This window comes from Enhydra lutris, unplaced genomic scaffold, assembly GCF_002288905.1.
Source record: "Enhydra lutris kenyoni isolate GAN:26980312 unplaced genomic scaffold, ASM228890v2 scaffoldscaffold31, whole genome shotgun sequence".
In the NCBI taxonomy this organism is placed as follows: Eukaryota; Metazoa; Chordata; class Mammalia; order Carnivora; family Mustelidae; genus Enhydra; species Enhydra lutris.
This window is the reverse complement of record NW_019154115.1, coordinates 20,802,242-20,830,106: the sequence shown is the minus strand read 5'-3', so window position 1 is coordinate 20,830,106 and position 27,865 is coordinate 20,802,242. Positions and strand designations below refer to the sequence as shown.

General features: G+C 52.3%; 1 protein-coding gene across 1 annotated transcript in view; it reads left to right on the top strand.

Moving 5' to 3' along the window:
* LOC111153129 (integrin subunit alpha 11) overlaps positions 1-27,865 on the top strand; it is a 108,354-nt gene that overhangs the window by 59,004 nt on the left and 21,485 nt on the right. The window contains exons 6-15 of the mRNA XM_022511924.1: positions 690-817; positions 2,065-2,213; positions 6,586-6,730; positions 7,212-7,377; positions 8,720-8,790; positions 16,514-16,658; positions 20,089-20,237; positions 23,454-23,594; positions 23,815-24,018; positions 24,650-24,780. Coding sequence (XP_022367632.1) covers positions 690-817; positions 2,065-2,213; positions 6,586-6,730; positions 7,212-7,377; positions 8,720-8,790; positions 16,514-16,658; positions 20,089-20,237; positions 23,454-23,594; positions 23,815-24,018; positions 24,650-24,780 — 1,429 coding nt within the window. The remainder of the gene's footprint in view (positions 1-689; positions 818-2,064; positions 2,214-6,585; positions 6,731-7,211; positions 7,378-8,719; positions 8,791-16,513; positions 16,659-20,088; positions 20,238-23,453; positions 23,595-23,814; positions 24,019-24,649; positions 24,781-27,865) is intronic.

Here is a 27,865-nt window from a genome sequence, read left to right as displayed (position 1 = left end):
TCATGACCTGAGCCAAAGGCAGAGGCTCTAACCCACTGAGCCACCCAGGCACCCCAATAAAACATTTTTTAATATAAGAGGATCTGCTAAGATTTCTTGAGCACTGACTTTGTGCTCAGCCTTTAAAAGCCTCAGCTCCTTGATTCCTCATGGCAACCCTCTCCTATCACCACACCTGTTTTTACATGACAGATAACAGGCACTGAGACGTTAGGTGATTTGCCCACGGTCACACAGCTAGTGCCCGGCAAAACCAGGAATCAAACAGTCTGATGCCAGATCCCTCATCCTAAGCCATCACCCTTTACCGTTCTCCTAAAACATGAAACTTATTCATTTGGGCTGAAAGCAGTAAACGCAGCCTGCCCGTTACAGTAAAATCAATGACTGTGAGCTCCTGGTCTGGGCAGGACGGCTGCCTCAGAAGAATTAGCCAGCTGATGGTAGGCTGGATTTAAGCTTGGTTCACAGCCCAGCACAGAGAGGATGAGAAGAGCCAGGAATTCCTGGGCTCAGCATTCATGATAATCAAATAAACGACTAGCGCAAACAATTACAGCTCCCCAGCCCAGGAAATCTGTACATGTGACAGGGTCCTTCTTCTATTGTCCCCTGGACATGCACCTGGGGAATCAGAGCCTGAAAGCACTGAGTTAGTGGGCAGCCATGACTGTGTCCCTACTTCCCAGGGTGCCAGACCTACATGGACATCGTCATTGTCCTCGACGGTTCCAACAGCATCTACCCCTGGGTGGAGGTTCAGCATTTCCTCATCAACATCTTAAAGAAATTCTACATTGGCCCTGGGCAGATCCAGGTGAGTGTCTCCCTCCTCCTCTGACCAGGGCTCCCCAGAGGCTGGCCTGGGGTGCGGAGGAGAATCTTGGCACCTGCTAACTAGCTTTAAGTGCCCAGGCCCTGCAGCTCAGGACGCCCATCTCTGGGAATATTTCAGGGGAGCCTCCGCTTCACAAGTCAAACCTGTCTTTTGGCATTGATTCTCCCTATTAAGAGAGACCTTTCCTAGAGAGATAGTAAGGAGGAAGGCAGGAAAGGTTGAGTGGATCCCTGCTGAGTGAGACACAGGGGAGAATTAGACACATGGATCCTGAGAGAAGACTAAGCGGAAGAGGGAGGGCATAGCCGTCAGCCCATGTCCAAAACACCGCCTGGCGAAAGAGGGGGTAGATTTATTCTGTGCTGTTTTGGCCGGCCAAGTGAGGACTAACATATAGAGGGTACAAGGTGGCAGATTTCGAGTCACTCTAGGAAATTATTTTGTAACATTCAGAGCTGTTAAAAAGGGAGTGGGTTTTCTCAAGAAGTAATGACTTGCCCATAATGGGAAGATCATTTTTAGGGTATCGTGCATGAAAGTCTGTCCTTAAACAGACACCAGATAAACTTGGGGCCCGTCCGACAGGAAGATTTTATCATTCTAGTCCTACTATAGGCTTTTAAGGGGGGTTTTTGTTTGTTTGTTTGTTTGTTTTGAGGCTATTAATATTGTCTATACCTTATCAACCTTGGGGATAAAAGGTTCTCTTCCAAGTTTTTAGGAACCTTGGTTCCAGCATTTGGTGAAAAATGTCATGGGCCTCCAGTCATGCTGCTCCTAATATTTTAGGCTTCAATCCTATGCTCAAGCGAGAAACATAACCTTTCTTTATTGGGCCTTTCTTTATTTTTCTTTTTTTTATTTTTTTTTATTTTTAAGAAAGAGAGAGCGTGCACAAGCTAGGAGGGGCAGGAGGAGAAGGAGAGAAAGAGAATCCCAAGTATGGTTCCAAGTATGGAGCCTGAAACGGGGCTCGATCCCACCTCACAGTCTCCCCTCTGGAGAGGCACCTTCCATTCTCCTCACCCAGCCACCCCTCCATTCCCAGAGCTCTACAGGACTCTGCAGAACAACTTCCCTTCCCAATGACTCTCCCTCAGGACGGTTTCCCACCCTCCACACTCCCCAGGAGTCACAGACAGAGGGATGAATCCGGAGACCCTCACTGCCAGCACCCCAGCTTTCAGGGGTCAGAGTGTTCTGTAGTCCTCTCCCCTCTCTCACAGGTTGGAGTTGTCCAATACGGAGAAGACGTGGTACATGAATTTCACCTCAATGACTACAGGTCTGTACGAGATGTGGTGGAAGCTGCCAGCCACATTGAACAGAGAGGAGGAACGGAGACCCGGACGGCATTTGGCATCGAATTTGCTCGGTAAAAAAAAAATAATAATTTTTTAAAAAGTCCTAATAAAATGGAAATAATGATAATGTACTTAAATCTCAGATAACTGTTCTAGTTCTACATTGCTGTATAACAAACTTCCACGTAATTCCATACCTTGAGACATTAATCCCTCCCACGTTCAGGGTCAACTGGGCTCAGCTGGTCCGTTCTCTCTGGGTTCTCTCCTATGGGTGTAGTCTGGTGTGTCATCTGGGGCTCTTGTCATTGGAGGCGTTGACTGGACTAGACGTCAAAATGGCACCCTCATGAGGCTGGCAGTTGTCTCAGGCTATTGGCAGGGAGCTCAGTGTGTGCTTGTGACCTGAGCACCCACACGTGGCCACCTGGCTCAGTTTTCTCATGGTGTAGCAGCCGGGCTTGGAGAGGGAGCATCCCGAGAGTTTTCCAGTAGGCCCCCACAGGAACTCTGAGAGTGCCTTGACCTAGCCCCCAAAGTCCTGGATATAATTTTGCCATATTCTATTGATCCAGCAAGTCATTACGACCAGCCCAGGTTCAAGGGGGAAGAGAATTTGATTCTGCCTCTTGATGGAGGAAAAGCAAGGTCACGTCACAGAAGAGCATTTGGAAAGGGAGGTATTGCTGCAACCAACTTTGGAAAATGCGCTGTGCCACAGAGACCCCATAAAAAGTGGGTAGGTTCCATGAGGGCAGAATCTTTTGTGGTGTCTGTGTCATCAATGGAGTATGAGGAACATCGCTAAATCTCCTAACTCCCAACGTGGTAGACTAACAGGGATGGCTCCTTAAAAATCATACCAGAACCCACTCACCATGACAATGGACATTCCTTCTTAACAGTGTCCTCACAGATGGCTCCGGTGACACCACCCTTGCTCAGAACTCTGGCTCACCCCCCACTGAAATCAGGGAGTGCTTTCAGAAGCAATTCCCCAGGATGTTTTGAGCTGAGGCCTAAACCCCAAAGGTGACTCCGTCTAAGGCTAATGGGTTTTAATGTATAAATTCTACATCTACAAGTAAAAGTTCTGCTCTGTCCCTTGGGACCACAGGCCCATTTTCATATAATCCCACCTCACATAGGATGAGGGGATGTTTTTCACAGAATTTAGCAGGAACACAGATTTCATGTGGTCTAACGAGGAAGCTTTTCCCAACCTTATAACTAACTCTTCATAACTAAGTTACGGCTCCACTAACATACTTCTGTTTGCTGATAAAACTTGCCCTAGCATTTTTCCTAAATGAACCTCTCTCTGTGAGAAGATGAGTCTTACTCATCCTCACAAGGAACGGGGCCATTTTGCTATTTTGCCATCACTAGGATGAGACCCTGAGGACCCCACACACCCTCATGAAATTGCTGGGGCAACAGAGGAAGCCAGTGCCCACGGGCAAGTGCTTCCTCGGTGTGAACTAACTGACTCATACAGGGTTGCAGCCCACCAACCCCAGGTCATTTACGAATGTGGGACCCACCAAGGAGTTTGAACAAGTCATGACTCATGAAGATGGCTGGGCCTCAAGAAATCTGGGCCTCAAGTGAAGTGTGAAATCTGATCTCAGCCTGCCAAGTCCCAAATTACAGGGGTTGCGTCTTAAAGTAAAAGGTTTGCTCTCCTCACTCAGTTATTCACAATACATTGTGTGTGTGTGTGTGCACCTGCCAAATTATAAAGATCGGGGCCATGGACTTGAGGGCTTACAAAGATGGTAATCTCTGGGCCCTCCTGGCCCAGTCAGGAGCTCTGACAAGCACCAGCCTAACTCAGCGAGGATGAAAGGCTGGGATCCAAGGGGAGATTGTTAAGAGGGGCTGGCATTTGGGTGCCTGGGTGGCTCAGTGGGTTAAAGCCTCTGCCTTCGGCTCAGGTCATGATCTCAGGGTCCTGGGATCGAGTCCCGCATCTGGCTCTCTGCTCAGCGGGGAGCCTGCTTCCTGCCCCTCTCTCTGCCTGCCTCTCTGCCTACTTGTGATCTCTCTCTGTCAAATAAAGAGGGGCTGGCATTTCTCTTGTTCTAGGAAGATGCCATAATTCAGTCAGGGAGAGGTGGAAAGAAGACATTCCACCCAGCCAAAGACAGAAGAGGGGAAATGTCAAGGAATGTTTCTATCTGGAGTCTTTTGACAATGGAATGGGGTTTCGGTTTGGGGGTATTGGGGCCAGATTGTGAAGATGATAATGTCATCGCTAAAACAACCATGAGTGGCCACTGAGGGCTCTTAGGCTCGAGAGTGTTGTCATCAGATATGCCCATAAAGGTGAATCCGGTAGTCATGGGTGGCTTGGAGGACATGGGCACAATGATGTGATTCCTCCGTAGTTCACTCAACACTTTCTATTAAGGGGAGCAAGCAGGAGAAAGGGCTCAGAGTGGCAGAGGAATGGCCAGGCCAGATTATGATGAGTTGGTGAGCCATTGTTAGGACCACGAGAAATGGGAGCCAATGCAGATTTTGAACAGAAAGGAGACATGATATGGCCTCCTTGTCCATAGACCACTCTGGCTTCCAGAATGTGAGTTGTGAGTATCCAGCTCTCACTGCTCTCAAGGAACTTATGATCTGATTTACAAAGGAACAAATCCAAGGCTTTTTACACAATAGAAAATCACAATTTTAAATTTGATGATTCATGTCAATATTCACCCTGTTGCAGATTCATACAGATAGTCACACGATTCCACTACATGGAAATATGAACCTGAAAATTCTTGGCTCCACATATGATAAAACCTGTTTCTCCCCTGCCATACTTTTTTTCATGAGTTTTGTGGCTGGGCCTGACCCTTTCATGAGGTGATGGAAACATCTAGAATCTCCTTTGAGGGACTGGCAGAGTTCTCACTCCACTGGGTCAGGCTGATGCTCAAAATTTGCTGTAGTCACATCAAGTGTGACTCTAGCCTCCTTTAGTTCACAGCTCATATTAAAATTTGACTTTTTTTTTTTTTAGGCTAACCACAATATCATAGAGTTGAGAGAATGGTGGGTCTGTCTCTCTTAACTGGGAGCTTGAAGATGCTCTGAACTAGCTTCTTCCAGGCTCTGTGAATTCCTCAACCTCTAAATCATGCCCATCGGTTCATCAGTGCGCCTGGTGATGGGCTTCAACCTACCATCATGGAGCTTAAATCTATGGTTTAGACCATATGGGTTAGACCAGTGTCTATGGGAAACATTTATCTTCAGATCCTTACTGGAAAATTCTACCTGCTGGGCCAGACTTTGGGTCCAGGCCATATCATTCCTACTCAGAATGTCACGGTACAAAGGAGGATTGGCCCCAGAGGCACCGAGAGCCTGGGATGGTTCCAGAGCCGGGTTTCCTGCTTCTGAGATGGGCTGCCAGCGGCAAGAGCCTGTCCACAGTGTCGTGGGCCAGCAGGCCAGACCTCCAGCCCCTGGCTGCAGGGCCCAACAGGCAGGCCAAGCACCTGCTCCAGGCACTGAAAACAAAGTAAAAAGCAAGAAAGAGGAGTATTTGTCATGGAATTTGATATTTAATAGCTCCCAAAATAGAATCGAAATAGTCCTTGTGGGAAAAGTCAGAACTTCGTTCAGGCTGCATTCTGTGTATTTTACGGATTAATGTTGTTTGGGTGTTGAGTTACTCTGGCCCATCGAAGAGCTTCTCAACATCAGATCATTAGATCTTTGGGAAAATACTGATGCCTAGGCCATGCCCCAGAGCTTCTGATTACATGCCCAGTTAGGGCCTGGACATTGGCATTTTTTTAAACTCCTCAGATGATTCTAATGTACAGCTGGGTTTTTGAACAACTAACTTAGACACCTTTAAGGTGTCTAGAGGTCCCCATCTGGGGCACCTGACTGGCTCAGTCTGTTAAGCATCTGCCTCCAGCTCAGGTCATGATCCCAGGATCCTGGGATTGAGCCTTGGATCAGGCTTCCTGCTCAGTGTGTAGCCTGCTTCTCCCTCTGCCTCTGCCCCTTTGCTCCCACTCCTGGTGCAGTCGGTTAAGCATCCAACTCGGTTTGGGCTCAGGTCGTGAATCTCAGGTTCTTGAGATCAAGCTGCACATTGGGCTCTGCACTCAGGAGGGAGTCTGCTTGAGATCCTTTCTCCCTCTCCCTATACCCTTCCCACTCGTGCATTCTCTCTAATAAATAAATAAATCTTTCAAAAAAAAAAAAAAGGACAAGCAGGTACATGACCCATCTGAGCAGCTGGTGAACGAGGAGTGTGGCCATCCCAACCCAGCTTCTTCTTTGGTTCTAGATCCCAGCCCTTTTGGGTTGCTCCCCCTGGGAGTGGGCTCACCCCTACTTCTGTGGCTGCCCCCTGGAGGAGCTCTGGGGGCTGCCCCATCCCTACATCCCTCTTCTGACCTTCCCCCTGCACTCTGGTTTCAGCTCAGAGGCTTTCCAGAAAGGTGGAAGGAAAGGGGCCAAGAAGGTCATGATCGTCATCACAGACGGGGAGTCCCATGACAGCCCAGACCTGGAGAAGGTGATCCAGCAAAGCGAGCGAGACAACGTGACCAGATACGCTGTGGCCGTGAGTCCCGCCCCTCGTGTCCCACCCTGCGTGCTCCTAAAGGCTTAGCCATCAAACCCCTGGGGAGTCCCAGGGACATATTCTAGATCGTGAACAAGCTGTCCAGACCCTCCAATGGGCCTCTCCTTGTTTCATCTTCTCCTAAAGAGCATCTGGGGAGTTTTCCTTCAGCGCTGTCCAGGGCCATCCAAAACAGTTATGGAGTTTGGGGGATTTTTTTTCACCATTGCCAGGGAGGTTCTGAAACTTCAGAACTCTAGGAAACACTCCACCAAGCCACCCGGCTCCCGACCCCTATCTTAGACCAGGGGCCTTCTGTAGCCCCTGTAAGACAGCCTGTCTCAAGCTGCAAGTGGAACCCCAAGTTCTGCTCCTGGTGGCTGAAACGGGGGCCCCGGCCGCTTGAGGGACAGCAGCCGCAGGCATGTGGGGAGGTCTGGGCTACGTCCTGGTTAGTCATCCTGCCCCTGTTCCCTGGCAGGTCCTAGGCTACTACAACCGCAGGGGGATCAATCCAGAAGCTTTTCTAAATGAGATCAAATATATCGCCAGTGACCCCGATGACAAGCACTTCTTCAACGTGACCGATGAGGCGGCCCTGAAGGACATTGTTGATGCCCTGGGGGACAGGATCTTCAGCTTGGAAGGTGAGCGATGCCTACTGAGAGGGGTCTGAGTCCCTGGGCCTGGGCTTACATCAGGTGAACCCTGTGGAAGATATCCAGCCCCACAACATGGAGTGTTTTAGCAGGAACCATCCTATAAATCCGTGCTACTCCGTGAGGGACCAGGGCTTTGCTGGCATTCTCCTCCTGGGACCACTGGCAATCCTGAAGCCTGTAGGAGCCAAGGGACTTGCCAAACCTTCCCCAGCTTGGGAAGGAGACGGGATCTGACCTAGTGTCACCAGAATTAGCAAGTACAAAATACCGTGTTTGTGGCAGACTGACCCTAAGACATTATCTGCTGGTTGTCTGAAATTAAAATTGAACTGGGCATCCTGTATTTTATCGGGCAAGCCTAGTTTGGACAAAGCTGGGCCTGCCTCCCTAGCCCAAAACGCTTAATCCCTGAGTCCTGCTGCCTCCCGCCAAAAGCACATCAAGTAGGGTTCCTCCTGATTGCCTCTCTCCTTACTATTTACATTCCAGTTTTGTCTGCATGGCTCGCCTTTGTGCAGTGTCTTGCTAGAGCGGGCCCTCCCAACACTGGGCTGGGCCACGTGGGAGGGTTTGTAAACAGAGAGAAAGCAGCATCCCGGGGCCTGAGCACATTGGAAAAAGATGAGCTCCAGAGACGAAAGCAGCCCTCATCCACAAGGATAAAGGGGTAGAAAGTGTAAGCCTGAGTTTTGAAACTCACCCCAGGACTTAAATATCCAGATGAGAGTACTTCTAGAAACGGTTGCCTTGGGTGTGGAGAACATGGACTCCAGGGCCCTGGGCCGGGGGAGAGGGGTGGCTTTTGTGGGGTGGGGCTTTCAGCACACACGGGTTTCTTGACAAAGCTGTGGTGGTGACAGGTCTCCCTCCCAGGGGTCGAGCCAGCATTTGGGAATCATCCAGAAGCATCTGGAACCAAAGCTGGTGAAAAATAAGAATGAGAGAAGTGCAGAAAGAAATGGAATTTCCACTTCTTGCCAAAAATGTAGACTATTTCTTTCCATGCACTTTCCTTGATCTTTCCCCTATTTTGACAGTCAAATAGCATGCACGCTCTGTCCTATAACTTGTCCCAAACCCTTTTCAGCAGTGACGGGGTTACTAATAGTAAAGCCAGCGGCGAAAGGAAGGTCCCAGGAGCCTCTCCCTGCAGGCTGCCTCCCTGTGGGGCCACCCAGAAGGGCAGTGCGGCTGGACTCAACCTCAGGCCCTCTCTGCCCTCCCTGAAGGGGCCCCCAGGACCCAGGTGTTGGGGCTGAAGATGCAGGTGTGCGTGGCGCTAAGCGGTCAGGTGCGGAGCTGAGATCTCTCTGTCTCTCTGTTTTAGGCACCAACAAGAACGAAACATCCTTCGGGCTGGAGATGTCGCAGACGGGCTTTTCGTCTCACGTGGTGGAGGTGGGTCAGGGTTGGAATCACCCTCCCATACACTTACCAGCTCTCTAGGTGGTCACCCCACCTTTCCTGGGCTCTCACCACTCTCTGTGTCTCTGGGTCTCTCTACCTCTGTCTGCCGTGGCTGCAAGAAGGAAGTCAAAGTCTTCAACTTAAAAGAGGTTTTCTCGAGCCCTTTTCATCAGGGAGTGGTCTACAAGTAATGAACCACCCCTCCCTGAGCAAGGCCGCTGGGGGCATTTCCTCCAGGATCAAAGTTCCCAATCGGTCTGCAGAGCCCTGCGCGAAAATTGAGTCAATGCGGCAAAACTGATAGCATTGGCTCCTAGTGTCCTGCTCCTGTGGCGGCCGGGGTGTGCGGGGGCGTGGCCCCGCACTAATGCTGGCAGGTGTCCAGATGTGCCAGATGCGTTCCCCCTGCTGGCTCGGCATCAGCTGGCAGAGGTCCCAGGTGGGCACGTGGGGTCACAAGCAGCATGTCCTGTCAGAGGCTCTGCTTCACAGACCCAGAACGTCAGGCCGTCACTCCCCGGGCACACCCCTCCCCTGAATCTGATTGACAAGATGGGGCTGGAACCTCACAGGATCGCCAGAGGGGCAGAGAGTCAGTGTCTGTGAGAATGTTCTGGAAAACGTGGAGCCCTGTCTGGGAGCATCATGTGGTGGAAGGGCCGCGTGTCAGGAGTCTGTCTCAGTGGACATGCGTTGGGCAGACGGTGTCCTAGCTGTTCCCAAGTTGGCACCATGGGAGTGTATTTCTGCCTCCTCATTTGCCAGAAAAGATCTATTGGTCCTTCCGCTTATACATCGCCTTCATTATCTCACCGATCCCCGCCCCTCCCCAACTCCTCTGTGAGGTAAATCAGGCAGGATTCCTAGGTGGCGGTCTCCAGAGGAATAAACTGAGTCACACGAAGTCTGAGGGACCCTCTGAAGTGACATAAGCCAGTAAACACCATTCTTACACTCTTCCTCCCCACACCAAGCAGCTGCTCCCTTAAAGCTTATGGACTCTAAGGGGATCTGAGTCAGAAATCCCAAATCGGAGTGGGGGTAAGGCAGGGGACATGTGCACAGCAGGCAGCAGGCAGAAGGGCGGAAACCTGACTCACGCTCCGCTGTTCCTGAGCTGAATCTGGACAGGCTCATGCCCACCCCGAATATAGCAAGATTTAAATGGAACTGCCTGTAAGAATAACACTCCTGTTCTACGCACACAGCACTTCAGAATTTTCCAGGAAATTCCTGCGCCCCATTTCACGCTCCACACAGCCCTGCAGGGTTGGCAACAGGAAATAGTTGTCCATTTTAGGTGGTCAGATCTGCATATCTTTTCCATGCCTTCCCGGGGCTGGGCCATACGTTGGGTCCTGGAAGGTGCAGGCTCCTGCTTTGAATACCGTGTATGCCCAGCAATCAGGGAACCTGAAGAGAAGGGGAGGTTATGATGAGGTTCAGGTATTCAAGAACACTGAGATGAGTCCGGAAAATGACCCAGGCAGCTCAGTGTGTCGAGCGAGATGAGTCCTTGCAGGATCCGTGGGCTCCCCAGCTGCACAGGGGAGACCGGGAGCTCCCAGCCAGGCTGTTATTTAGGTCAAGGTCATGCATAGCCCTGTGCAGATTCTCCCACATGTCCAGCTTGTTTTCATTCCCTGGTTGGAGAGACCACGGTGCCCTTCCCATCGTCAGGAAGTTTTTATCTGATAGGACTCTTAAAGAGATGATTAAATTTGAATCTGAGACGCTTTAACACTTAAAAAGAAAAAAAAAATCCTTCCAAATCTGAAGGAATAGAACAACGATGGTGGGCTGTCGGCGCTGTGACTGGCCATTGGGTGGCTATTTTAGGGCACGGAGGTTTCTCAGTGCAGGTCACTGATGCCGTCATAATTGGCCACAGCTGTCCTGTCCCTGCAAGTCCAGCTCCACAGCTCTCAGGGTCGGTCAGAGCTCTGTGGGGGTGGAGAACAGGCAGCCCAGGCTTTCAGCTTTGCCGGAAGTGGGTCTGGAGCCCCAGTCAGTCTGTGTTCTGGGCAAGCTACCAGGCTCCACCTTCCCCAAAAGTGCTCCGCAGACAGCCTCAGACAGCTTCTTCCTGTGAATGTGTGAAGAGCCTTCAGCTGCCCTGGACCTGTTTGATTAGTTAGGTCAAAGAGAACGATCCCTAGTCCCAGGGGAAGGACCCCATAGAATGTCCTTAAAGAGCAGAAGAAGGACCCAACCACTCATCACCTGGGCTGCTGTTGTCTACCTAGCAAGGGAAATAGCCTTTGAGGGGAAAAGGATGAAAGCAACTAGAAAAAAAGAGACTCCAGTGCCCAGGGTAGGAGAGGAGACCCCAAAATGTCACCTGGTCACCCAAAGAACCCAATGGCCCAGGCCATAGGAGCCTCTGGGGAAACCCAGGGAGCTACAGTCAACCAGGGAACTCAAGTCTCAATTTGCAAAAAAGGGAAAAAAGATATTCGGGAAATTACCATCAGGAAAACCAGCTGTGGATCTCTGGTCAAATTCGAAAACAAATTTTGAAGACAATGGCTCCATTAGCATTTGGAAATGAATGCAAAGGTCACTAATAGCTGGAGGGGATTCTATTAGTCCTGGCTGCCTGCTGAGGTAGTGAACTCCCTGGCGAGCTGGGTAATCAAGAAGAAGCTGCAGGAGTCTGCCAGAAAGCTTACAAAAGGGATCCATACCTCCCAAGGGGGCGTGATTCTCTGAAGCTATAATACCCACAGGCCTGGAGGGGAAGCTATGCTGGAAGGAAGGGACTATGAATAATCATTGCCTGTTGGGGTGGGGCTGGGGATAGGGGGGTGCTCCTCTTACCTGAGCCCTCAGGTAAGCCCTCAGCTGAGGAATTTCATTCGGACCTCCTACCCCACAGTCCATAGGTCTCCCCAACCCGGAAAGTTTACAGAAGGAAGCATTTTTATTAGGATGGGTCCTGTCTACACAAATACTTTGGTGACTGACCTGAGACGGGAAGAGACTATTTTCCTTTCACCTACATGTGATGACCCAACAGGATAGCCCTCAGTTATTCTGGAACAGGCCAAGGACAGAGAGCCTCCCACTTCCCCGACCAGTTGCGCTGTCCACCTGTGCCCTTCCCGCAGCAGCCCCTGGGGTGGTGGGCCAGAGCGCAAAGGCCCTTGGCCATTATCGGAGGCTCTGAGCTGCTGAAACCTTCAGGTTGTCATCTTTCCTAAAGGTTTTACGTCTGAACTAGTTTGGCACATTTGGTTCAATCAAAAATGAAAGAAACTAATCCATAATAATGATGTGAGGGGTTGACACCTGGAGGTTGTAAACTTTTCTATGCCCCCGTAACTAGGGCAGGCAATCGGGGTGTTCTTGCGTTCCATCCTGTGTGGCCAGGGCGTGGGAACCAGTTTGCTGTTCTAGATTGTTCACAGGTGGCTTCTGGTGGCAGGAATCATGTCCAGTTCATTGGGAGGTCCTCCTAAGCCCCAGGCCCTCAGGCACCCCACTCCTGGGCCTCGTTCCCAGAAACTCTGATCAAGACTGAGCTGTCAGGTTCTTGCTCCCCACACCCCCTCCTTGCCACCCTGGCTCCTGGTTTCCGGCCCGGTGAAGGGCTTCATTCCACAGAAGGATTGAGGTCCTGTTTCTGGCTGTCTCTTGCCTAACCCCATCTAAACCTCTTGGCACTCGTCCCTTCCTCAGGCTCCTCTTCGGGCTTGTTAAAAACACACCATCTTAGGACAGAATCCGAGCAATTAGTGAAAGTATAATCCATCCTCTTAACAACGTATTTGCCTTGGGAGGGGCTCTCGGCCCTTCTTCAGTCACTCTGATGATGGGCACACAGGCACTAGGGAGCCATGGAGGAGTCTGGGGAGGAGGACAGCACTCAGGGTCCTCTAGGTGGCACGTGTACCAGTGCACAGGGCCACCAGCAGCCACCCCACCTGCCTGCACTGCCCTACCTAGCCAAAGCCGAGAAGAATGGCTAGCATCTGGTATCCTCATTCCATTACTACCGGGCAAGAAGAAAGCACTGCTGGCTGTGTGGCCTCAGACAAATCATTTCACCTCTCTGAACCTCAGTCTTTGAGCAGATGTCTGAAAAATATTTGCTGGAAGTGAATCTTGAGGCTTGGAACTGGAAGTGTACATTTCAAGTCTTGCTAATAAATCAAGTAAGGGTTTCTTAAAATCCTTTCCTAACTCCACCCATCTCCTCAGTTGCTCACTCCTTCCTGCGGGGGGCCCCCCCAACGAGGCTGCCCTGGCCTCCAACGGGGCCCTCCCCTTGGGCTACCAGCGGTGCCAACCTGACCATGAGGTCTGCCTCTTTACTCCTGACTCCCTGGTGTTTTATGGATGAATTAAAGAGTGAGAGAAGAGCTACTACATACCGAGACCTTACTGGCTGCCCAGCATCATGCTAGGAATTAAAAATGTTAATCCTCACAACAAAACGACTTACAGCTGCGGTGGAGACAGAGCAACAGAGAGAGAGAAAGAGCGAGTGAGGGAGAGAGAGAGAGGCTCCCCCAAGGTCACACAGCTAGAAGCTCTGTCTGGCTCCAGACTCCATAATCTAGCCACCAGGCCAGGGATGCTCAGCCTCAGCCCAGTGGACAGTCTGGGTTCCATCATTCTTGGCTGTGGGACTGTCCTGTGCATGGTAGGCAGCAGCCACTACCCCCAGATGCCATACCGAGCCCAACACCACCTCCAACCCCCTGCTCTGACAACCAAAACTGTTTCTAGGTATTGCCAAATATTGCCTGGGGGCCAAACTGCCCCCATTCAGGAACTACTGCCCTAGACTATGCTGTTTCCAGGGCTGGGGATGCAGACTGACTGGAATGTGGTTTGAAGAGATGTGGTCACATGCCCAGGGAGCCTTCAACTCAGCTGGGAAGGCAAGACTGCTGCAGAGGCTGGGTCAGAAAGCAGCTAAGAGCTGAGCTAGCAGAGTCGGATGGCAGGTGCTATGCTCAGGTGAATGCAGGTACAAGTTGTCCATAGGGAGGGCATGGACTTGGCCTTGACCATGCCTGCATCCTCATTTCTGCACAGAGCACCAGAAAAGGCAGCTTGTGCCAAGGGTCCAGGGGCAAGGCCACCCGGGCACACCTTGGCCCTATCAGGTGGGAACTCAGGTAGCCCCAGGGGAAAGGAAGCCATAAATTGGGGCGCCAGTACCGGGCCTGGGGCATGGGATGAGGCTCTTCCTTGGAATGCCCTGCTATTTGTGATCTAGCTGGGTCTCCCTGCCCGGCTCCTCTGTCCAGGCTTTGGCCCTTTGGGGGGCCCTGCCCATCCAGATTTTTTCCAAATTCAAATTGTCTAGGCTCCCCTAGCTGAGGAAAGAGAGTGCCATAGCAAGGTTTGGTCCAGTGGCCTTCACCTGCCCTCCCGTCCACTGTACTCTGCAAGGCTCTCCCGGGCAGCAGACCCCAGCAACCTGGGAGCACAAGCCGCAGCCCTGCCAGGATAAAATGGCATAAAGCAAGAGCCTGTGAGCCCTCAGCTGGCCCAGTACCGCCAAATCCAGAAGGCCAGTGGTATCCCTGAGCCCCACTGGTCGGTATCAGTCCTCCCCAGCGGAATCCCAGGCATGTCACCTGAGCCAGTCCTCCTCAGTCCACTGTAGAGGCCCCCCATTATCTGCATCTTCCAAAAACTCATCTTCCAAGGCCTCTCCATGAAGGAAGAAGCCTGGTCCTGCAGTAGCAAACTTGGACTCAGCCAGAAGAGAGGGGGAGGAGAGAGAGAGAGAGGGGAGGCCCATGCATCATGACCCTCTTAGAGGGTGCTCCGATGGAAAACCAGAAGCAGAGTAGGAGCTGCCCATGGGTATTTTCTCCCCTGCCCAACCCGCCTCCCTGCTCCAAATCCTAGCCCTGCCCCAACTTGCTGTGCAGCCTTGGGCAAGTCGCTTTCCTGCTCTGAAGCTCAGATGCCGTTTGTCAAGTGCAGATAATGAATATCTGTCCTGTCGGCCTCGCACAGTGGGTGGCTGGATGAGAAAGCACTCTGCAAAGAAGGGAGCATGGTCCAAGTTCAAGGAACACTGGCAGTGACCATGGGCAGCAAGTCTTTGAGGCCCCAGCCCCAATCCTTGCCTGGCAGATGTCAGGCACTCCCAAGCTGAGGCTCACATAGAGTAGGAGGAAAAAGCTAATTAGAAAGTGTGACATTAAACACAACCAAGCATATCAGACTCTCCAGAGACCGGCTCACTTACAGTCGTAAAAACATTCTATCTGAACAGTCAGTTCCACTTCCGGAGTATTCCGACTCTTTAAACCTTATCTGAGATCAACTTCAGTCTTTTTAAAGTGACCCCTGGGAAATGAGAAATGGAAGGTCAGCTTCGGGTTCACGGTCCTGCTCCCTCCACTGCCACCAGTGAGGCCAGCGCCCAGTGGCCCTGCTGTCCTGACTGTCCCAAGGCCAGAATCACGTTTTCCATTGGCACCATCGCTTTGGAGGTTTGGGGAGATGGAGTGGGGGAACCTGAAATCCTGCCAACCAGCCAGGAGCAGGGAGCTTCAGTGTGGGGGTGGGGAGAAGTGACTTTGCCAGCTAATGCTCTCATAGTCCAAAGTTGGGGTACCACCTGCCTGGCCCAGAATGGCCAAGGTCATCCAGGAAGGTGGCCCTCCCTGATTCCACCACCTCCTTGGGCCTTCATTTTCCCTAGTCACTGCTCTTCCTCTTCTAAGTGCTTGCTGTTTGCCTTCCTGGGCCCACTAGCTCTGTGGGTTGTTTAAGGAGGTGGTGTGGTAAATGCGGGGTTGCAGAGGCAGCCCAGAGAGGGAGGGGACCCAGTCCTCTGGGATGACCCGAGTCAGGAACTGGGAGCCTGCCTCTCACGGAGCCAGAGCCCCCATCTTCCCATCCAAACACTGCAGCTAAAGACAAGTGTCCTTCCTTGGAACACAGGCTGTCACGGATGTGGCCCCGGCTTATCCATCCAGCCTCATCAGAGTCACTCTGGCCCCTCATTCTATGCTCCACCCCATCAAACAGCTTCCAGTTCCTTAAAACCAAAGCCTCAAGACTCTCTCCAGCCTCAGGGCCTTTGCACACGTGTCCCCTCCTTGTCCAAGTGTCCAGGCCAGCATTACGCATTCACAACGCTTTTCCTGACCCCCATTTCAATCTAACCTAAACCTCCCTGTGCTATTTACCTACAGCATTTATCACACTTTGTAACTATTATGCTTATTTGCACATTTCTTTAGTACTTGGAGCTTTGCAAGAGCAGAGACAATATCCCAGCACCAAGCAAGTAGCTGGGACAAAGAAGACACTCGGTGAATTTTTACTGAAGAAATGAAGAAGTAAGATTTACACATAGGAAAGCAACTCAGACACCACAAAGGAATGTGCAAGGAGGCCAAGTGCAGGGCTTCAAGGAGCATCAGAAAGAGGGAGAATGACAGGAGATTTCCCTCAGGGGGTTTGAAGCCCAAAGAGGAACAGAGGCTGGGTCCTAGAGGCGGAGTTTATTTCTAGAACATTCCTTTGTTTGACCCATTTTGTGCAAAGGATGAGGTGGAAGGTTCTTGGCTCATTCAAAAGTCAAGAATCCTGGTGGAAGTTGTTAAATAATGAACACAGGAGAAGGGGCCTGAGGTGGCTGGCAGATGCTTCATTGCGTAGAAACCTTTCGCGGCTTCCCAGCGAAGGGCCCCCGAGGGTCACGAGCTGATGTGTATCCCCTCCCCAATGTCAGGACGGGATTCTGCTGGGAGCCGTTGGCGCCTATGACTGGAACGGAGCCGTGCTGAAGGAAACCAGTGGCGGGAAGGTCATTCCTCTCCGAGAGTCCTACCTGAAGGAGTTCCCCGAGGAACTCAAGAACCATGGCGCATACCTAGGTAAGAGCCCGAGCGGGCGAGGAGGGACCCAGCGGAACTGGCCCCACATGAGACGAGGAGCCTGTCTGTGACTATCCAGGCACAGGTCAGGGGCCATGGCCTCTTCAGCCTGGCATCCACCGCGCCCAGCACCGTGCCAGGCCCACAGTAGATTCTCGAGAAACAGGTAGAATAAGTGACAAGCAATGCACCTGTACCTGAAATTCAGCTGATGCTTCTAGACGCTAGGTCAGGGGTTTCTGCATCTTTAAAGCTCACTGCCTTGACTGGGGTTTGACCCATTAAGCACTCCAGAAGTGGACATTAGAGAGAGCTACAAATTGTTGGCCATTGGTGATAGGTCCCAGCTCTGAGGCCCTAACCCACTGAACACAGTAGCCTCCAGTTCTGGAAGAACCATGGGCCTGGCCCTTGATGCTGAGGCTGCCAGGGCAGATTCCTTTTTGAAACGGCAGAGCCAGAGCAAAGGGGAGCAGGGGATGAACGGCCGGGGGTCTCATTGTTTCTGAGCCAAGTCAGCCATCTTTGAAGGCCACCCATCATTAATGCCTCCTCAGACCCCGCTCCTTCATGAGCCTGGGCCACCCGGAGTTGGCATATCTGTCCACATGTCTGTCCTCTCCCTAATGCTCCATGTCATCCTCGCCTTTGTCACTCAGCTCTTCAGCCGCCCACCTTGCCTGTGACACTGTCCATGCGGTGGTCACCCCATTTTCCATCCGCAACTCTGGGACCCTGAGCTGACCACAGGACAGAAGCCTGGAATCAGGACTTGCCCTGGGAAATACAGAGGCGTAGGTCCCTAGAAGTCCCCCAACACTGCCTGGCCCACAGAGATTAAACCTGAACTGCGTAGAGCGCCCTCCGGGCCCCCTGGTAAGCCGGACACCGCCTCTGCCTTCCAGCCGCTTCTCAGCCAGCGAGGCAGAAACAGGTGCACAAATTATAATGCAAGTGGGGCCAGAGTTCAGATGCAAGCACAGAAAAGGAGAGAGAGATTGGAGCCCTGTCTTGGCAAAGACCCAAACAGTAGAAGAGATGTCAGAAGAACGAAGGCTAGAGGCCACTTAACGCAGACCAGTCATGATGGCTCGTGCTCCTTCCTTGTGCTCAGCAGGGGGCTGAAAGTGGGGACACCAAGTAAGCGATAGTGGCTCAGTGGCCGTGAAGCCTTAACTATCAGGGACATAGCACCAGCGCCCTGGGCCCGAGTGAGTGTAGTCCAGCCACCATGACACTCGGGCCCCTGCTGCGTGCGCTGGGGCCTATACCAGGGCTCTGAGTCAGGAAGAGACTGAAAAAAACAAAAAGGTCCAAGAGAAGGAGGGAGATGCGGAAGGTGCTGGGTGGGTTCAGGACCCAGGGGATAGAGCGGTGAGGCTGGGGTGGAGAGGGGCAACAAGAAAGGGAAGGCAGGCTGGGGCAGGCAGTGGCTGGAGGCCTCAGATGCCAGGTTGAAGAGCTGGAGCTCTTTCGAGCTAGCGTAGGGAGATAGTGAAGGTATCTGAGTGAGGAGGCAGCAGGATGAAAATTCCCTCTCTCTCCAGGTTCCCAAGAGCTGTCTTCCTACTCCCAGGAGACCCTGGTGGGGGAGAGCCAGGCCAAAAAGCCTCGTCAGGCCCCACCATCTTGCCTTACCCACAGTCACAGCCTTGGGCGGGAATCCTGACAGAGTGCCTTCTCTCTTCCTCCTCCCTCTGGGGCTCATCCATGAGTGTCTGGATTCTCTGAAAGATTCCTTCCTACGTGCCCCAAGGGAGAGGGCATTTGGAGGAGGGAGACCGGGAGGCCAGGCTCTCCTCCTCCACACAAGGAAGCTGTATGGACTTCTGGCCGTGGGTCTTCCCCCATCATCTTGTCAAGGCCTTCCGGGAGGTCGGTCCAGCTTTCAGGATGGCCCTGTCTGCTGGCCAAAGAACCCCACGGAAACTGAAGCCACAGCCAGCAGACTGTGGGAAGCAGGAAGTTCCCCATGCTGCTTGCTGCTTTGAGAGGCGCCTGCTCCCAGGACATTAGACCCCCATGTCCCTCCCCCCACCACTATCCCTCCTTCTGAGGAAGCCCAGAGCTGGGGGGGCTAATTAAGAACATTTTCATTAGTGCCACTGGGGTCTCAAAAGAAGGCTTGGTGCGGTGCCTGGGTGGCCCTATTGGTTAAGTGTCCGGTTCTTGATTTCGGCTCAGGTCATGGTCTCAGAGTTGGGAGATCAAGCCTGGAGTCAGGCTCCATGCTGAGCATGAAGATTCTCTCTCACCCTTCCCCTCCAAAAAAGAAAACGAAAGCAAGGAAGCAAGAGAAGGAGCTCAGCCGCTCTCCCTCAAGTTGACCCCACCTTTATGTTAATACACAGCCATATCAGCCTAGGCAGTATCCTGCTTCGCTGACCTCTCAAGCCCCATTGACCAGAATATACCTTTAAGAGTCAAAAATGTTGTGTCTGGAACCAGGGTAGCTCACCCCCACTGCATCTGTGCTCCCAGCCACTGAATCAACTCGTCTACACATCCTGCAGCCACTGTATAAGCAACCTGTGGGACCATAGTGGTGACCGCCTCTCACACACACACACGCACACGCACACGGCAGAAGGAGACATCCATTTGCCAGAAACAGCCCGGGAACCACCAACAAAGGCATCTAAAAACTGGGGTCCAGTATCTGAGGTCATCTGGCAGAGAGTGGGGCTCTAGGCTCCGCACGCCTCCTGGGTGCTGCAGGCGCAGCCAGAGTCACAGCAATCCGGCAAAGCCAACCCGACGGCCCGGAGTGGTGGCCGTTCCGGAAGAGCCCCTGGTTTCCATTTCTTTCTCACTTGCCTAACGTACCTGTGGGACTGAGAGGAGCCTCAGGGCTCCTTCCTCTGGTCTGCAAAGTTCTGGGGCCGCAGGCATCCCTGGGGCCCTCTGTCGATGCCCCGTGGAGCAGCTCCTTATACCCCGCAGCCAAGGCTCTAATTTCCCAAGAGCCGCTTAGCTGAGGTTACAGGAATGAGGATGACACTGGCTGGTACCTGAGAGGGTCAACTGGTGGGAATCAAAAAACAAAGCCAGCCCAATATGTAATAAAGCCCAGCTCAGACCCACCATCTCCCTCCTCCCTGCTCCCCCTTGCCCTGGGGACTCAGGACTCTGGGGAGGGAGGGGACATGCATGTTCTGGGTCAGCAGTGCCTTTTAGTAGCCCAACCCCCTGCCACCCTGGCTTCCTCGGTGCCCTCCAGCTTGGAGTGGGGGACCTGAGTTCCACCTACCCTCCAAATCGCCATCCTGATCCCCGCCTTTTCCAGCTGCCCCCTCCCAGTGGTACCTAGGAATCTCCACCCTGTGGTTTCACATCTGCTCAGTTGCCTGGACGCGTTCCCCAAGAGGGCCCATCCTCAGGTACCCCCGAGGACCCGGGGCAGAGACCAGCCTGTTTCCTCCCGCGGCAGGGTACACAGTCACATCGGTCGTGTCCTCCAGGCAGGGGTGGGTGTACGTGGCTGGAGCACCCCGGTTCAACCACACGGGCAAAGCCATCCTTTTCACTATGCACAACAACAGAAGTCTCACCATCCACCAGGCGCTGCGGGGCGAGCAGGTAAGGAAGGGGGAGTCTGAGGAGGGGCGTGGCGGATGGGAACAGGGGAAAGACGGAGCTGCAGAAGACTCTGGAGCTCAGCAATTTGTCCTCGGAGGTTCTTCCCAGTTGGGGGTGGGGGGTGGGAGGAGCATACACCTCCTTCCTACCAGCCTTGGAGCTGGACTGTCCCTTCCCCAGAAAGCCAGGCCCTGGTCCTTGCTGCAGCAAAGAGATCCTGGGAGAATTTTCTTGCCTCCGTTTCATGGACCTCAGGTCTCTGGTGCCAAACCTCTGCCCCTGCCTGCCACCTTCTCTGGGTTCACATCCAGAGTTCAGGGTCAGAGGCAGCCTCCTGGCTCTGGATTCTCAGCTCGGGCTGCTGGGGCCCCAGGCATCCTGAGGAACAGGCATGTCACTCCAGACACCTTCACGCTGCCATCAGCGGAGGGCAGCAGCATACCCACCCACAGTGAGGCCCCCTGGGGTCACCAGGACACCCCCAGCTTCTTTCCTGTCCTTGGAATGGGAACAATGCAGAATGCTACAGCCGCCAACACCACAGCCCTGCCCAGGCTGCTGTGGGAAATGCGAGGTGTTGCTCTGAGTCTCGTGGGTCATGACTACCAGTTGCAAAGCTATGATAAGAGTCACTAGAGGGGGAAAGACCAGAAAACAGGTTCTGATCCCAGACATTCCAAAAGCTGAGGAAGACCGTGGTCCTGAGAAGCCACAGAGCTTTTCCAAGGTTACACAGTGGATTCAAGGCTGGGTCAGATTTAGAATACAGGACTCTCTGGAAGCTCTCTGCCTTATGCTACCTCCTGACCCTTGATAACCTCAAAACTAGTGCATGTGTGCACACGTGCGCACATGCGCAGACACACACACACACACACACACACCCCACCTGGCAGCACTCAGCATCTGTGGTCCCCTGGGCCTGAGCTGGGCCCCAGCCAGGCCCTTACCATCACTCTCAGCTCAACCTTGGCTCTGCAGGGCCAGGAACAGACCTGTCTCCTGCACCTTTTACTGCCCTTGTGAGGACAAGGTCCTCACGGGGTCTAACCTAAATCCCTCCAGCTGCAGGAGGCCATCGTTCCGGTCTCAAGGGCACTGGCAGGCCAGAACCCTGCTCTGTCCCCGGGCCTCCATGCCGCCTTGCCCACACTGTGCCTGGGGCAGGCTCTTCTGGGAATCCAAAGCTAGACCTTGAGAGCTGGAGGGAATTTGCTGATGAATTTATGACATTTTTACTGCCCGGTTCCTCCTCCAACATCCGAACGAGAAACCGCAGTGCTGAAGGCAGCTAAATTAAGTAGATTCCAAATCTCTGTGACCCACATAGCTGAGGCCACATAGTTAGACAAAAGAACTCCTTCCCTCCTCCCTTACTTGCTCTCTGTCTGCCTCTTAATTACCTTAGGTAGGGATAGCTCTTTCCGCACCCACCCCCAGGCTGAGATTTCCGTTTTCCTCTTTTCTGTGTTTCTATCTCATTCCTCAGTTAAAAGCTTTTAATACTTGCAGATAGATTTCTCCTGAAAGCACCCCAAGCCAGGAGGCAGCTGGAGGAGGCAGTGTCACAGGCTTGGGTATCAGACCGGAGTTTCAACTCAGTTCAGCTGTAGCCAGCCTCTGACCTTGGCCAAGTGACTCAGATTCACTGAGCTTCAGTTCGTTCCCTGTGAAATGAGGACAGTGATCTCTCCTAAGGTAGCAAGGGGCTCACACAAGCCAACTGAGGCCGTAAAGTGTGTCACATGGGGCTAGTCTATGGAAAGGGCTCCTTTATCCTTCCCCAGTGGCCCACTGGTCCAAAAAACATTTATTATATTTATTATATTATGATCATACCCAGGCCTGGAGGGGACACAGCAGGCACAGTGCCCACTCTCTGTGGGGGGAGCAGGTGCTGGTATGGGCTGCAGAGAGCATCGAGGAGGGGTACCCATCTCAGGCAGGACGGGGCAGGGCGGGAGTCTAACAGGAAGCGACCTGAGGATGATAGACATTATTAGGCAGGAAGAAGGGGATAGGAGGGCAGACAAGAGAGAAGTATGTACAGAGGGAAGCCTGGAACCCAGCCAGGGCCTGGGGCTTTGGAGAAATCACTGGGAATGTCCAGAGAGAGTATGGGAGCCTGGGGCGGGTGGCGGGGGGACACAGAGGCTAGTGGGGGATGGAGGCAGATCCAACAGGGTCAGGCTGAAGAATTTGGACATCCCCCCGCACCCTCTTCGAGAGCAAGGGAGTGGTGCGGTCAGCTGCTAGAGGCCACTCTGGATTCCCATTGGGGTGGACTGGAGGGTGAGGCAGGGTGTCCTTTGGGAGATGCCTCACCTGGGGAAGAAGCCTCAGAGGAGGGAAGTAAGCAGACTCAGGACAAGTCTGGTGCACACCAGGAAGGGCTCCTGGTGGGAGAGGTGGCAGTGGGACCATGGAGGACCCTCAGGTTTCAGACTGAACAAGTGGTTGGCACCCTCAGTGAAGTGGGGGGCATGGCACCCGAGGGGGGAGAGGAGCCTAGTGAGTGCTCAAATGCTAAAAAGAAACCACAGTTCCCCGTCTGAGGTGCTAATCCCAAAGTTCTTCGTAACATTAAACATTGAAACGAGCCAAATGTCCCACAAGAGGATTGATTATGCACCCGTGGCCCGTGTGTGGTTTGGAATATCACAGAACCACCGATGATCAGCTTGTAGGAAAAAATATAACACATCAGGAAGACACTGTTCGTGATCCATTGCTTGATTTAAAAAATCAAGCTATACAAATATTACAATCCTCGATTGTACAAGTAAAACCGTGTACGCACACACCAACAAGTCCCACACACCCTGGACAAAACAGACTAGACAAAAATGCACTCAGATGTTCACGGGAGTTCCAGTAGGATGTTGGGACAATGGGTGACTTTTATCTTCTTCTTCATACTGTTTTCTGAGTTTGCTCATTTTTGTCACAAGTTTGTTGCTCACAAACAGAACAAATGGTAATCAAGACAATTTACCAATGGAAAGAAAGAAGGGGGGAGGGGTGGATGACAGAAGGAGAAAAGAGGGCAAGGTGGGACCAGGTGAAAACAGGTGAGTCTGTTCCATGGGAGAGAAGGGGAGTGGGGTGTGAGAAGGGGAGGACCTTCCTCTTTGCTCACCCTGATTCTGAGGGAAAGGGTGTCCCCGGCTACCCGCACATTCCAGCCCACTGCCCTTTCCCATCCCTGTGCTCTAGATAGGCTCTTACTACGGGAGTGAGATCACCTCGGTGGACATCGACGGCGATGGGATGACCGATGTCCTGCTGGTGGGCGCCCCCATGTACTTCAGTGAGGGCCGAGAGCAAGGCCGAGTGTACGTCTACAACCTGAGACAGGTACTGGGGCGGGGGAGGGGCACTTCACCCAGGCTTTCACTTGGGAGTCCGTGAGGGAAACAGGGCTACCCCAGAGAGGCCAGCACCCGCCCGCCGCAGAGCCAGGCCGGGGACAGCTGGACCCTCCTCTGTCGCCGTGCTTAAGGAAGCCAGAGAGGGGAACTCCAGGGGGAAAATGGGGTGGAGACAGGCTGAGTCTTGTCCCACCCTGGTGTTGCAGAACCGGTTTGTTTATAACGGGACGCTGAAGGATTCCTGCAACTACCAGAATGCCCGATTCGGCTCCTCCATCGCCTCCGTTCGGGACCTCAATCAGGACTCCTACAACGATGTGGTAGTGGGAGCCCCTCTGGAGGACAACCACAGAGGAGCCATCTACATCTTCCACGGCTTCCAAGCCAGCCTCCTGAAGACGCCGAAGCAGGTAAGACCAGGGGTCCTGGCCGCTGGGGCTGGGGCATCCTGTGCGGGGATCTCTTCTGTGTCCTCTGGCAGGAAAGGATTCCAGTCTGTCCTAGCTCTACTTGCCTCAAGTCGGGATTTTGAAATGGGTGCTTTTGTCTTCGGGAGGGGTGACTTTACCATCACCCCTGTGGGCACCCTCTCCCTGCTTGACTTTGTCTCCCCGACAACAATGAAACCCCTGGGGACCAGAATCTCCCTACAGCCCCTCACCCACCCTGTTTCCCTCAAGAGGGACCCATCTCAGGTCCCATGCTCTTGGGGTCATCATTTTTGCATACATATTTTCTTGTAAGGGGGTCTAATACACCATGGTCAGAGATACGAGGAGGGTCTGCCAAGGAACACGGAATTACCCTTAATGGTGATCCCTTTTAAGATACAATTTCTTAATCTGAAAGGATGACTGGAGGGTCGGTGCCATCACAAACCAGGAGAGGAGATCATTTTGGGCTGGGAAAGTTTCCCAGTGGTTCCAATGGTTCCAAATGGGCTCTCTCCAATGCTCCCAATCGTAGCTTCCCTGAGGGTGGCCCTGCCCCACCCTGTGCTAACAATGCCGGTCTCCAGCTTTCTCCTCCTACGTCCTGCAGAGAATCGCTGCCTCTGACCTGGCTCTGGGCCTCCAGTATTTTGGCTGCAGCATCCACGGGCAGCTGGACCTCAACGAGGATGGGCTCGTCGACCTGGCGGTGGGCTCCCTGGGCAACGCTGTCATTTTGTGGTTGGTTCTTCTGCTTCTCTTGGCTCTCGGGCTCTTCTGAGGGTCATGATGGACACCGGGTTTTAGAGCTAGGCTTTAGGACCTCTGTCCCTTTCTTCAATCATTGTCAACCCAACCCACCCTGTTCTTGTCCTCTCGTGATGAAACATTTCCTTTCTGTGGAATCACTCGTACGTGCCTTTGGAGTCCAAATCGCTCTTCCCAACAGCATTCTAAGATTTTAGAGCAATCTGGTGTCCAAAAGTCCCTCTTAGAATTTGGCCTAAAAGTTCTGGCTGTTAGGGCATTTCTTCCGCTTCAGCTTTTCAGGCTCCTTAAAGGGTCAGGCTGAGGATATTCTTCTCGGCCAGACAGATCCTCCTTCTCCCCAAGTGTGGCAGAATGTTCCTCCCATACAGGGATCTCTTTCCCCTAAATCCCTCGGGGCTCCTCATTTCCTTTTCCAGGGCCTCATCTATGTACCATCCCATCAGATCTTTGCCATATATCTGCATGCAGGGGTTTTCTTTACAATTAAAGTCTATAGCTCTTTAAAAAAAAAAAAAAAAGCTTTCTAAAAGTCGCTGTATTTTACTATGGGATGTGTTGGCTACTTTTTAAGCCAAAAACTGTTCAACTTTTCATGTATGTTAATGAGCTATTTTTCATTATAAATCCAATAATTTAAAGAAACATGATAAAATAGCGAAAAAAATCATTCAGGGTTTCATCAGCATAACGTTACCGCTATTAGCATTGGGGCTTTTTCTTCCCCCCTACCAATCTTTTCCCACCTGCAGGTAAGTTTATATAAGCACAGTCGTATTTTTCATACGACTTTAAAAAGGCATGAAACCAAAGTGTCCCACGACCTCACAGGGAGAGCGAAGGAGTGGACATGCTTGCAGGGTCAAAAACATCACAGCGCAGTTGGGAGATGCCTTAGCCCGGGTTCCCTAGAAAACAGAGCCCAAGACTGGAGCTCATGTGTAACACCCCGGGAGGAGCCTGGGCCCTGAGGCAGAGATGGGGGCAGGGGTGCTGGAGGAAAAAAGAGGAGAGGTGTGAGTGGGGGCATCCCTGAGCCAGCCGGGGCCTCACCTTCACACCGCTGCTTGCTCCCTGGATCTCCCACAAGGCAGGACACACCCCGGCTTCTGGCAACAGACCATTGTAGGGGAAGAGGGAGAGCAGTGTGTCTGGGTTGTCCCTCTATCCCCTGTGGTGTCCCCAGGCCTCTAAAAGCAGCACTGGGCTACCACACACTGGGGCCACGGCCTCGCTCTGAAGGTCTGCTGCATATGTAGGGGCTCGTGGATCTTTGGACGTGACAGCGGCAAGAGCAGTGTGGGTGGGAAAGGTATCCCCGATGTTGGTTCCAACAGCCAGGAAGCAAGACAGCTGCCCAGGATCCAGGGTATGAGGTAGACATGGCCTAACCGGTCGGTAGGGTGACACAGAAACTGGGTCCTTTACAGGAAAGAAGAGACACACCCCCACACCCCCAAAAGAATCACTTTGGCACAAAGGACCCATTCAAGCTCTAGATTTTGAGGTCTCAACCTAAGTGCTACCTTAGTGTGTGATGAAATTGTGGGCCACAACCCTCCAGAAGGGTTCTGTGCTCAAACCCCATGGATCTCAAACTGCCCCATTGCAGTCGGGTGCGGAATTTTTCTCCTTTTTTTCCCCTTTCTTTTTATTTGAGTATAGGTGATGTTCATGTTCTGTTAGTTTCGTAGAGCATGGTGATTCAATAGGTTTATATGTTAACTGTAGCTTCCATCTGTCACCATATGCTGTTACAGTATCACTGACTCTGTCCTTTATGCGGTGCCTTCCATTCCCAGATTTCCACATTCCACAGCTAGAAGCAGGTACCACACACACACACACACACACACACACACACACACACACCCCGTCACACTTTTTGCCCATCCTCCCACCCCTTCCCCTCTGGGAACCTTCAGCTTGTTCTCCGTGTTTATAGGTCTGATTCTGCTTTCTGTTTGTTTATTCATTTATTTCGGTTTTTAGATTTTTTTAGGTTTTTTTAGATTTTAGATTTTTTTCACAAATAAGTGAAATCATATAGTATTTGTCTTTCTCTGTCTGACTCATTTCACTTAGCATCATACCCTCTAGGTCCACCCATGTTGTCCCACACTGGGGAGATTTGCAAAGGCTCGTAGCCCAGACTTTATCCTGACCACTTAACCCAGAATTTCTAGGCAGCAAAGTTTGAGAACCACCGATAGAAGCTATTATGCTTACACAGCTCTCTACACTGTCAAAGGGCCCCCCTCACTGACCTCCTTCGATTCCCACATCCCCCTCAGAGAGACCTTGAGACCTGCCCAAGGGCCCTGAGGAACCAGTGGAGCTGAGACTCAGATCCGAGACTCCACACAGAGCAAGGAGGAGGCACCAGCCCCCTCACGCAGGGAGCAAAACATCAGGACAGATATCAGTGTGAAAATTTGGACACATTCTAAATCACACTACACCTGCTTCTTTGTATATAAAAGCATGGTTTGGAGTGGCAGTACACTTCCTTCTCTGATTCTGTTTTTCTTACACCCATAGAAGAATAAATTTGCATGGGGTGGTGTCGGGTGGATAGGTGGGGAATCTCTAGGACAGGGCATGGTCCTCGACTTCGGCCACACATTGCAATCCCCAGGGATCTTTAACACCTTGCTCTTCTAAGGGTGGTCCTGGACCAAGAGCAAGCGTCTCACTGAGGGCTTACTGGAAATGCAGCATCTGTGCCCACCTATGGGGTCAGGGTCTGCATTTTAAAGATCTGCTTCCGCCTGCACCCCCCCCGCCGCCCCATGGCCCCGGAGATGTGCAAACATTAAAATTTGAGAAGCACGGCCTTCAGACAGGTGGATGCCAATTCTGATTTGATTTGACCTGAAGGGCAAACTGGGCATTGGGATTTTTTAAAACTCTCCCCATTATTCTAATGAATGTCCAGGGATAGAATGGGGAGACACAAGGAGGTCGGTGTGGTCTGCTCCGAGTACAGCTGCGAGGACATAATGAAGGGCTGGCCTTTGGGGCTGCCCTCCACCCACCTGGCACTTTTTTGCCCTAT